At 43.4% G+C, this 12,874-nt stretch overlaps 1 protein-coding gene across 2 annotated transcripts in view; it reads right to left on the bottom strand.

Annotated features, from left to right (window-relative positions):
- Positions 1–12,874, bottom strand: part of LOC147701320 (uncharacterized) — a 186,403-nt gene that overhangs the window by 121,992 nt on the left and 51,537 nt on the right. The window contains exon 3 of one of the 2 annotated variants that reach the window (XM_086928628.1): positions 4,956–5,113. In XM_086928628.1, coding sequence (XP_086784754.1) covers positions 4,956–5,113 — 158 coding nt within the window. The remainder of the gene's footprint in view (positions 1–4,955; positions 5,114–12,874) is intronic. The other variant, XM_086928629.1, reaches the window with a different exon arrangement.

The following is a 12,874-nucleotide window of genomic DNA, read 5'->3' as shown; positions in this document are numbered from 1 at the left end:
AAGAGAAATTTCCTAATGTTTTTAAAGAAACTCTAGGTTGTCTTAAAGGTTATCAACATAAGATACGGGTAAAGAATGACTCTATCCCTGTGAGCTGTAAGGTCCGGGTGTACCTTTAGCTGTAAAAGAAGATATGAAAATAGAAATTGGAAAACTCATTGAGAATGGCATAATTGAAGAAATAGAGGGTTGTGAATGGATGGCTCCAGTCATCGCAGCGCGAAAACCTAATGGCGATTTGCGCTTATGCATTGATCTCAGGCAACTGAATAAATGTGTAATTGTTGACAGATATCCTTTGCCTAATATTGCAGAGTTATTGGTATTGCTAGGAAATGCCAAAGTCTTTAGTACAATAGATCGTACCTCTGCCTATCACCAGATTGAATTGGAGGAGTCTTGCAGAGATCTTACGTCCTTTATTACACCTTTTGGCACGTATAGATTCAAGAGGATGCCATTTGGGTTAGTATCTGCTTCTTCTGTGTTTCAGCGGGTTATGGAAAAAGTATTAAAAGATGTTCCTGGTGTTTGTATATATCAAGATGATGTATTAATCTTTGCAGATAATGTGTCTGACCATGATAAAACATTAAATATGGTTTTGGAAAAATTCAGGTCTGATTCTATTAATTACTTAGGACATAACATTTCAGGTGATGGTGTGAAACCTAAATCCGAATTGGTAGACACCATAAACAAAATGGTGGCACCGGAAAATAAAACTGAACTCATGAAGCTTTTAGGCATGATAGAATATTATGCAAAATTTGTCAAAGGCTTTGCTGAATTAACAGTAAACATGAGGTGTTTGTTGAGGAAAGGTGTGGAATTTCAGTGGTCTGATCAATGTGAGAATGAGTTTGTTGAAATTAAACAAAGGCTAAACAGTGCTCCTGCGCTAAAAAGTTTCAATCCTAAATTCAAGTCTATTCTAGTCACTGATGCAAGTGAGAAAGGGTTAGGTGCTGTTTTGAAGCAGAATGGTCCCGAAGGCATGCAAACCATAATGTTTCTGTCCAGAAGTTTGAGAGATGCTGAAACTCGTTATTCTGTCGTAGAGAGGGAAGCATTGGCTGTGTTTTGGGCAGTGAGAAAGCTAAAGAAATTTCTTTGGGGTCTGGTCTTTGATGTCCATACTGATCATAAACCCTTAGTGGAAATTTTTAGCAAGAAAGGTTTGGATCTGGTATCTGGTAGGATATCAAAATGGGTTATTGGCCTACAAGAATATAGCTTTGGTATTCAATACATTCCGGGTGTGGATAATGGAATAGCAGATGTTCTCTCACGTTTAGTTTCTAATAGTGATTTGGAAGATGATTATTTGGATTTAGATGATTAACTGGTTTGTGCTGTGGATTATGAATTTCTATCTGAGAAGAAATGGTCTGATATCATGGTTGCAAGGGTGGGGTACTGGTAAGTAGTGCAGTACAATGACACAGTATTTTATTTGCATATAACAATTTTACTGGTCAAAATTCTTTAAGGTTACAAGTAATCCACAATGATTTCTTCATATTCTTCACTTGAATTAATTGACAACCACCGTGTCAAAACAGGCATTGAACGTTTTTTAAGAACAAGGGGAACCCAACGGATAGCTAAGAGCCATGGGTATAACTTCGTTATAGTGAGACAACGGACCTTAGCTTATTCAAAAATAAATACAATATATAGTATAGGAACTCAATGGAAGCTATACAATTCAGGTTGTCCTGACCCAGCCGGGGCAGGAGTTTATTACCAAAAGACACTGTCAAATATACAATACAATTTTACAAGACACAAGCCTGTGCCGTACTGACAAGAAAGGAGAAAAAAGATATAGGGTGAGAGAGAGGGTGGTTTTCAGGCAAGAAAGGAGAGCAAAGACAGGGCACTGCGAAAAGATGCAAGGATTGCTAGCAGTGTCGCCTGGAGTGGAGTTTACACAAATTTTTAGGATATTACAAGTGTCAACCCACTCTTGGGTGTCGACGTTTCGATCCCTAAAGGCTCTAATAGATGCACGGGATCATCATCAGGACTTATTTAAGTAACAAAACATGCCTGAAATGAGTAAGGCCTGTATTAGAGAAAAGGAACAAAAGGAAACAAAGTTTGTGAAAAATACTTCGCCATTAAAGAATATTATAAAGATTTTAACTGCCCATATTGTAGTTACATTCGAAATCGCAGTGCGTGACCCGGTGCAAAGTGTATCGTGTTAAACTTAAAAGTTTAAGCAAAGCACATTGTCATAAATAACTTCCGGAATCGCAGTGGCATGCGTGAGGTTCATAACTCTGGGGCTACGTGGTGATAGTGAGCCTGGTCTAAGTCTAATGGGCAATGGCAGGTGCCTTCGTATGAAGTTGGTCAGATACGTGAAGGGAAGCCTTCCAAGGTCTAGTGGAAAATGGCTTAGCAAACACATAGGACAGAAAACAATATATAACATACCATATGGTTGAGCTTGTGCATACGATTCTCTGGGGATCAGTGGTTGTCTCAATATAATCGTATTTTAAAACTTCAACGACAGTCTGAAGGTGGCTGCACTAGAATCAAGGAATCAATTAGGGATTTAAGACCAGAAAGTTTACGCAAAACCAGTGAGAAGTACCCAAGATTGTAGGAAGTGGTTACCTTCTATTTCGCGTGCTAGCGGGAACTCATAAGAATACAGACATCAATGGTATCATGTTAATTGTCAGTGTTTCCGACTCCTTTCTGAGGAAATAAGGCGGAGAATCGGTTTTACTCCAGACATACCGTGGTGGCCAATTACCGTGATCTAGTCTCGGGCATGCGCAGGGTACTTACGAATTTGGAGTTTCAGACTTGCTGTGCCCCGGGTTTCAACAATGTGGGAAAAGGGCGCTGAAAAAAGGAGTGATTACTGCGTCAGAGCGTGCGGCGATAACGTCGCGCTAGCCTTGGTAATTGGAAACAGAGCTCTGGAGTCCATCGCAGAGCTCTGTTTCCAATTACCAAGGCTAGCGCGACGTTATCGCCGCACGCTCTGACGCGGTAATCACTCCTTTTTTCAGCGCCCTTTTCCCACATTGTTGAAACCCGGGGCACAGCAAGTCTGAAACTCCAAATTCGTAAGTACCCTGCGCATGCCCGAGACTAGATCACGGTAATTGGCCACCACGGTATGTCTGGAGTAAAACCGATTCTCCGCCTTATTTCCTCAGAAAGGAGTCGGAAACACTGACAATTAACATGATACCATTGATGTCTGTATTCTTATGAGTTCCCGCTAGCACGCGAAATAGAAGGTAACCACTTCCTACAATCTTGGGTACTTCTCACTGGTTTTGCGTAAACTTTCTGGTCTTAAATCCCTAATTGATTCCTTGATTCTAGTGCAGCCACCTTCAGACTGTCGTTGAAGTTTTAAAATACGATTATATTGAGACAACCACTGATCCCCAGAGAATCGTATGCACAAGCTCAACCATATGGTATGTTATATATTGTTTTCTGTCCTATGTGTTTGCTAAGCCATTTTCCACTAGACCTTGGAAGGCTTCCCTTCACGTATCTGACCAACTTCATACGAAGGCACCTGCCATTGCCCATTAGACTTAGACCAGGCTCACTATCACCACGTAGCCCCAGAGTTATGAACCTCACGCATGCCACTGCGATTCCGGAAGTTATTTATGACAATGTGCTTTGCTTAAACTTTTAAGTTTAACACGATACACTTTGCACCGGGTCACGCACTGCGATTTCGAATGTAACTACAATATGGGCAGTTAAAATCTTTATAATATTCTTTAATGGCGAAGTATTTTTCACAAACTTTGTTTCCTTTTGTTCCTTTTCTCTAATACAGGCCTTACTCATTTCAGGCATGTTTTGTTACTTAAATAAGTCCTGATGATGATCCCGTGCATCTATTAGAGCCTTTAGGGATCGAAACGTCGACACCCAAGAGTGGGTTGACACTTGTAATATCCTAAAAATTTGTGTAAACTCCACTCCAGGCGACACTGCTAGCAATCCTTGCATCTTTTCGCAGTGCCCTGTCTTTGCTCTCCTTTCTTGCCTGAAAACCACCCTCTCTCTCACCCTATATCTTTTTTCTCCTTTCTTGTCAGTACGGCACAGGCTTGTGTCTTGTAAAATTGTATTGTATATTTGACAGTGTCTTTTGGTAATAAACTCCTGCCCCGGCTGGGTCAGGACAACCTGAATTGTATAGCTTCCATTGAGTTCCTATACTATATATTGTATTTATTTTTGAATAAGCTAAGGTCCGTTGTCTCACTATAATAAAACAGGCATTGAATCAATTCACTCCTATGAGAAAAGTGAATACCTTCCCGAAGTATAAATTGGTAGGGAGTGCGAAATAAATGTGGAAATCATATTTCAAAAAGCTTTCAAATGTTGCTCATTTTTATGTTACCCCCTACCAAATTGAGAAAGTTTCAAGGCAGAGTAGGCAGCTTTTTTATAACCAATGTGGCCATGGTTAAAATATCAGTAAAATTGTAAGCAGCTTTTTCCATGTATTGTCCATATGAGAACCCTATTTCTGAAACTTTTAGTGAAAGTTGCAAACATCCCTGCTGTTAAAAGATCTTTAGCCATTATTCCTCATGGTACTCCTTGAAGAGTCCCTCTGTTTACAGCTCTTGAATAAATCCAGGCATAAAGACCCTGTACGGCCAGAGTGTCACAAACAGTAGTAAATTAGAACACACTATACATTTATGCTCATATTGGTAAAATATATTTTACAAAAATTCTCAAATTGTAGAGGATATCTTCTTATAGAATTCAAAAAGCTATTCTGATGCTACTTTTGGACTATCAGAAATGTCTTTATTGTGCTCCATGCTCTACCTCCTCTGCCGATGTTTGTGTAATGTTAGAGTTATGTGACTCTGAAATGTACTGAACAACCGGCACCTGCTATAAAACTCTTGTAAAAGTTGAAGCTAACTTACCGGTAGGACACATTGGAGGGTGAGCCAACACTCTTGGCCTCTTGGATCTGAGCCTCACTGATGTCGATCCCAACCACCTTCTGAAAACGAGGAGCCAAGAAACGAGTGCTGTCCCCTGTTCCACAGCCAACATCGACTGCAAGCTCATGGGGATTCTTCTGTTGGAAAAAAAAGGTTTAAGCAAGATTATTAGAGACAGGCTTTTCCTTGTGATGTCCTTGATATATCCATGACATTATATGGAGGTCTGGTATTAATATCTTACTTTTTACTACAAAATAACCTTAGAAATGCAAGAAAACTGAGGACAGGGGTTCTGAAAAAAACAGACTGACAGAGAGAAGGTTCTGAGACAAGAGCACTGTGTCGGCCAAGATATTGAAGATCCATCTGTGTACGGGGTCCGCTATTCTACCTAGAGATCCATATTTTATAAACGCCTAGCTTTGGTAGTGGGGGACGGTTTCAGTATATCTGTTAGATAACATCACAAGCTCTTTATTGTGTATTGTTCACTAACTATGTTGATGACATTATTGACATGTTCTGCTTAATAATTGTGGCACCATTATTGCATCTTAGAGCGCAATAGTTTAAATAAACATTGTAAACTCCCTTTGTATCTCTTTTCTATCCTACTGTCGACAAATTCTAATGAGAGAACAAAACGTTGTGTCTTGTTACTGTGATCGCTCAGAGGGTCAGGAGTTTTGTCTTCTGCGGTGCTAAGTCACTTGTCTCTGGAAAGGTTAGGAGGGAAAGTGAGGCATTATAGCTATTTGGACTCAGGCCCACAGATACTGATGTGGTATAGTGTCTCATTCCCCTCCAGACTCCCTGCCCCACCCTATAACACGGCCATTGCTGATTTCCCTTGTGTCTAAATGTAGCGCAGGAGGTAAATGCTCCTCTTTTGCTTGTTGGAGGAGTAAAGTGTTGTCATTTAAGGACCAGCTACCCTACCCACAAGTAAGTGGCATTATAAAAATAATCAAAAGTACGATCTGCAGTAAAGCAGTAACTATAACCTCAACCATGATTTCAACCAATGGGCCAGGGTGGCCTATATAGCTTTGCTTGAAGAAGGGTACAGAGAGCCTCTGACCCTAACACACAGTGCACTGTCCAAAAGTCCCTAAGGTTTCTGTTTGTAACAGTGAAAAGATAAAACATTTATGCCAAAAAAAAACCACTTAATCTATACAGCTTTGCAGCATGGAATGTGAACGGGCTTAAAAACAAATTAGGCAACCCTGACTGGCATAATTTTATATTGAAATATGAAATAATATGTTTGGAAGAAACTTAGGGCCCCATTAGGATGACGGGCGGACTTTGTCCGCCCGCCACCCTATCGGTATTCTGGACCGCCGGCCATAAGGACGGGGGTCCAGTTGGGGGAATTAGGATGTGCCCGCCACAGTGGTGGGCACATCCTTCATTTTTAGCATTGTGGCGGGCGGTGCACTCTGCACCGCCCGCCACAATGCTAAAAATGATTTTTTGCATTTGCATATACAAAGCGGCAGGCACCACGTGGTGCCTGCCGCTTTGTATATGCAAATGAAGGGGGGTACCATAGGTACCCCCCTGTGCACCCCCTCCTCGGCCTTCACCATGGGGGCACGCAGGGGCCCTAAATAGCAACGACCGCATGCCTTTCCATGGCGGGATCGCCGCCGTGGAAAGGTACCTATACACATGCATGCAAATATGGCTGGCGGTGTCTGATAGACACCGCCACCATATGAACCCTTTACCGCCCCGGCCGCAAGGCGACCGGGCGGAAAAGTGGCGGGCGGTGTTTGCCTCCGCAGCTGTCCCCCCAGCCATTGTAATGTGGCTGGGGGGAAAGGGTGGCGGGCGGGCATTTCTGTCGGGCGGATCGCCACCGCCACCATGGCGGTGGCGATCCGCCCGACATCATAATGGAGCCCATAGTGTTTGAAACCCATTCACGTAGATGGGTTATCTTCATATTCCTTAGAAGCAACAGCATCACCTGTAGGGCAGGCTAAAGTGGGGCTATTAACCCTTATTTCCAACAAAATCACAGTTAAAGTTAAGATGATTTTGAACCCTGATCCACTTTTTTATATTACGACTGAAGAAAAATGGGAAAAATGACCTAGCTATAATAACCTACTACAACAATGTGTTTGATGCATCACGAAGTAGGGTGGGGATGACACTAGTTCATCATTTGGGGACCTTCCTAAGTGTTATACATACTAATTATATGTCAATATGGGCAGGAGATTTTAACATACAAGCCTGTGCCCTAGGCTATGCTCGGACATGTAGTTGAATTAATCAGGATGGGATGGGATATGACCATTTTTGCCATAATGAATTTGAATTTTATTATTACCAAATTTGTTCTGGAATTATAAAGGTTTGATTCTGATATAAATGGTGAATCAGTTCCAACATTTACGGAAAGGAATTCAACCTCTATCATTGACCATTTGCTGATATCAGCATCAGCAAATGTTTAGTGTGGTACGCCCACCACCGCAGGGGCACCTCTAAGTGACCATAACTTGATCACAATATCACTATATCTTTGGAGTAAGAGGCACCATATTTTCATGGCTGACCAGATGGTATTATACATAAATGGGAAGGTGTTGATCCCACCACTATATTGCAAACAACAGTGGAACAAACTATTGGGGAAATTGATTACTGTCTCCAGGAGGACACTGTTCCTAATTTGATAGTTAGAAATGTTAGCCAAATTATCAGCTCCATGAATCTACTACTTACTCACCACCCCATTTTTGCTGGGAAGAAGAAAAAGGATGGTTTGATAGCGCTTGCACCAAAACACTCTGATTGCTTAAACCTGCCCTGACAATTAAGACTCTGTGTATCCATTATATTATTATTAATATTATTATTATTGTTATTATTAAATTAAATTTGTAATGCGCACAGATACCCAGAAGGGTTTCCCGATGCCTAGCACACAAATTGCTAGAAAGTGAGAGGTTCAAAGCACATTTACTGCTAAAAAAGCCACGTTTTAAGATTTCTTCGAAAGCTCAGATAAGACGAGTCATTTTTCAAAGACAAAGGAAGAGAATTCCAGATTTTGGGGCCGAGACAACAGAAGGAACAACCTCCCATTCTTGTTAATTTAAATCTGAGGATAACAAAGTCCCCATGAGCTGTAGAGCGCAGGGGACGAGAAGGAATGTAGGGATGGATGAGCTCTTGCAGATACTGTGGTGCAACCCCTTGTTTGATGTTAAAGACAAAGTTTTAAATGTAATTCTTTGAACGATTCATAGCCAGTGGAGGTCACGAAGATAAGGCGAGATGGAAGCCTGTCTGGGAACTTGGCAGTGAAGGCGTGCAGCAGAGTTCTACACTACCTGTAACTTTCTCAGTACCGTTTGACAACTACCAAGATAAAGAGCGTTGCCGTAATTGAGGCGAGAGGTGATAAGTGCCTGGACTATCGTGCGTTGGGCAGAGACAGGGAGCATCCAGATGATCTTATGGAGCCATCTCAAGAGCGTAAAGCAGATGGCAGCCACATTAGCCACCTGTTGTCTCATAGAAAGATTTTCATCAATAATGAAGTCCAGATTGCGGACATGAGTGACAGGAACAGGAAAGGGCCAGGGATTGTTAGAAATGGAGATCTCTGGTTGGCAGTGGATGGCCCCAATGTCCAAATAGGGACCCTCGTTCCTAAGCCAGAGTAAGAGGGTACACCTTTTGATAACCCCTGCTCAACCCTGTGGTAACGTAGCACAAGCAGACAGGTCTATCTAAGAGGCAGTGTGTGAATCATTTATGACCATACACAATAACAAAGTGAAGACACTACAAAGGGACACCACACAAGTAGTTACAGAAAAATGAGTATCTTTATATAGGCTTAACACAAGGCTCAAAAACAATCAAGAAGCCACAATGCACATGAATATAGGTTCACTTAAAATGCAATGAAAGCTCTCAAAAGCGTTTGAAACAAACTTAGTTCGGGCCAGGGTCTACGCGACCCACCGATGCACAATGTACCTGAGGTTTAAAGGGGCATGGCATGCAGCTTCGGTATGAAGTCGCAATGATGACAAGCGGACTCACAGCGACCACAGCTCCCAGCTGCAGCAGTCTGCGGCGTGCACTCATGATGATCCTGAGACGGTGATAAAAGGTGGCCACCCAGCGTTAACAGGGCTTGTTGGCGACGGCCGCACACGTGATAACAAAGCTCCTCGATGCGTTGACTAGTGCGGGTTCTCAGTGGCACAGCTCCTCAATTGCAGTGGCCCACAGTAGCAATAGTGATGATTTTCGTAGCACAAGCAAAGGTGGGCTCTCAGCTGCAACAGCTCCTTAGCTGCAGCTGCCCAAAATAGCGATAGCGTTGTTTCTCATAGCACAGATAGTTGCGGGCTCTCAGCGGCAACAGCTCCTTGGCTGCAGCGTCCCACCCGCAAACAGCTCCTTGGCTGCAGCGTCCCACAATAGCGATAGCGATGTTTCTTGTAGCACAGACAGAGGCGGGCTCTCAGCAGCCACAGCTCCTCAGCTGCAGCGGGCTACAATAGCAATAGCGATGATTCTCGCAGCACAGACAGATGCAGGCTATGAGCGGCAACAGCTCCTCGGCTGCAGTGGCCCAAAATAGTGATAGCAATGGTTCTCGTAGCACAGACAGATGCAGGCTCTCAGTGGCAACATCTCCTCAGCTGCTGCGGCCCACAATAGCGATAGTGACAATTCTCAGCCCGCGTTCACCGCAGTAGACCCAGACGCTCTGGAATTCTCGACAGAAGCCCTCCTGCGAGTAGAATCCTCTTCAATATGAATTCAGAAGGCTGATGTCCCTGAGACTTCAGCAGGAAGCAAGCTCAAATCAGGCCCTTAGGTAATTGCTTCGGCAACATGGATGAAAGTTTCAAAGTCCTTTCCCTCTAGTTACATGTACTGAGGTTCGTCTTGACATCCAGAAGTAACACACTGGTAGGGTTTTGGCCCAGATATTTATACCCCACAGGCCTTTGTTCTCAAAAGTCACAAGTCACTGAACCCAGCCACAACCAGTTTGGTGTTATCCTGGAGCACTTTGTTTACAAGGCTGCATCCTGACTTTCAGGAAGAGGGGGTCTGCCATCAGACGCACAGTGGGAGGCGAAGCCATTATTCACCTTGCCAGGCACAGCCCTGCTCAGATCAAAGGGTCACCCAACCCCTATACTCCAACTGCAGACATCTCTATTCAATCCAGGTCAGGCTCAGTCTGCCCTGTCGTTCCAAGACCACACAACCAATACACAGAACAGCAGAGCCCCCTGGAAGACTTAGACAAGAAAATACCTACTTTCTAAAAGTGGTATTTTCAAACACAGAATACAACAAGAATCCTCACTAAAAGATGTACTTTAATATTCTGAGCTCAGGCATACTAATTTTGACTGTCCACTTTACAAGCTGCTTTAGTGGGTAGCGCAATCAGCGCTGCAGGTCCACCAGCAGTATTAGGTCTACCAGCCCTGGGCCCGCACGGTGCACTATGCTGGGGACTAACAGGTAAATCAAATGAGCCAATGATGGGAGTACCAATTCATGCAGTTAATTTAAAATAGGAAGCATTCGCGCTGTGGCACTGAATGGCAGTGGCACAGAGCTCCAGAATGAAGCTGGGGACAACCTTACTATTGTGGCAGAGAATAAAAACACTAAGCTATTCTGGTACACAGTGTGTAGTGAAGACAGGGATCTGCATGCACACATTGCTATGTTAGCAAAACTTGTTAGAAGTTTAAACACCATTTTGCCACTTTACAGCTTTTGCACACAACACTACATGTAACTATTGTTGTAAGTTAAACTGCTTGAATTTCCTCGCATGAGAAAGGTCTGTTTTTCACATCCCTAAACTTACATCGCAATCTTGGTCTGTACACTGTGTGCAGAGTCCTTCAAGGTCATAATGTAAATGTAAATGTATTGGCATTTATATAGCGCACTACTTACCCGTAGGGTCCCAAGGCGCTTCGACCGCTGCGAAACCCTTCCTGGCTTCCCTGAGAGATGGTCCCTTAATGGGTATCTCCAGGGTGAGACCAGGCATCCCCGGCGGTCTGGTGGGGCCGTTAGTGAAGATGAGGCAAGCTAATGCCCAGAGTTGCCGAGTGTGATCGCTGATTAGAGTGGGCACCGAGGCGAGAGAATTATCGAGTCCGCTGACCCTGGTCCAGAAACCTGCCGCGCCGGGAATCGAACCCTGGTCCGGGCCGTCCTCTGCTCTCGGGTCTGCCGCCTCTAACCAGTGAGCAGTGTATGCTGTTATTCAGATTGATCGACCCACGCCCTAGACACAACACGCACACAGCTGCAACCAATTGAAATTCTAGCGCCTTTAATATTGCACTGCATGCATGATTCGGGCACTTGGAGAAAAAACCTTCCCAGAGGCAGAGAGCTTTGCTGATCCTGAGTTGTGATTCACCTCTGCTCATCTTAGAGGTATGGCGTTCCCCATTCAAGCCTAAGAGACCTTCTATTATTATAAAACCTAGTTCTCAGCAGGGGAGGGTGTGTCACAAGGCACTATATGACCTGTTTCCACTATCATTGTAACATGATTTCTCCCTTTGTATTTTATGGAATTGTAACAATGCTGATTGTTTTATTTCTGATCATATGCATGCTTACGTTAGTCAAAATACTGCATCCTAGAGCACGTCGTTAAAAATAAACATTTTAATCTTTTTCTTGTCTCTGTGGACTGGTATGAGAAAAACAAAAGAGTGTTCTTGATTCCCACCATTCCCGAGAGAACCCTAAGGTACATGTTCTGGGTTGTCTAATCATTGGTAGCTTTGCTGTAGGATGGAGAGCTAATGAGATACTGATGCTAGTCGGATAGGGGTTCTGGGTGCTGAGGTGAGTTTTTTGGTACACCCCAATTCACTGACGTCCTAGTTTCCTGGGCATAGTTCTGTACATGAAATGAATTCCAGCACCAAGTTAATATCCCATTCTTAAAAAACTATGCATCTTGTCCCTTGTGATAGTCGGGTGGCACATTTTTTAGAAATATTTAAAGAGCATAGTGAGGATGGAGGACGGGAGGGTAATGGAAATTAGAAAACCTAGAAATTTCCCTCAATGAAGTCAAGCTTGCTATTAAAATTAGCAAATAGGGATAGGCCCCTGGGCGGAATGATGTGCCACTTGATGTACTTAGATCTGCTCAGACTGCAGCTTGCACTACCTATTGTACCTGCCAGGGCCACTAGTGAGAGAACCAACACAACTACCACCCTTCATGCCCTCCAAGTGTGACAATTCAGACTATTTCAGCTACCAAAGATTTAACAATGGTTTGGACAGCAGTTATTAGACATTTTTAAAGCAAATTGAATTAATAAACAACTGTTGTTGAGTTCATCTCTAGCTTAGACAATTAGCACCACCATGTAGCAGACTGTCATATGTGGTGGTGTTGATAATTAGGTCCCAGTGCCCAGCACCGGAAAGCACCAGCTCAAAATATGCCCTGGTCTGTGGGGTGTTTGGTACACCTTGTGGGCGGAGTAAGGAGTAGCCCTTCCAGCCCAAGATAGAAACCATCATGGCCGGTAGCCCCCCAAAATACGGTCAGAAGTGATGGCATTCATTGGATATTACTGGAGGTTTTTCAAGGGCATGACACCATTGTTGCGCCCATTACTCAACTGCTTTGAAGAAGCAGCCAAGTAAGGTTACCTAGACAGAGGTCTGTCAGAAAACCTTTGACTCCCTCAAACAGGCCATTGTACAACCCCAGTACTTAAAGGCCCAGACTTTTCCCAGGACTTTAATGTGCAAACAGATTCCTCAGAGGATGGCATGAAGGTAGTATTATCACAATTTAATGAGGAAGTCCTAGAATAATCTTTAGCCTTTCATTA

Source organism: Lissotriton vulgaris, chromosome 7, assembly GCF_964263255.1.
Source record: "Lissotriton vulgaris chromosome 7, aLisVul1.2, whole genome shotgun sequence".
Taxonomy (NCBI): Eukaryota; Metazoa; Chordata; class Amphibia; order Caudata; family Salamandridae; genus Lissotriton; species Lissotriton vulgaris.
The sequence above is the reverse complement of the archived record's forward strand: the minus strand, read 5'-3'. Positions and strand labels throughout refer to the sequence as shown.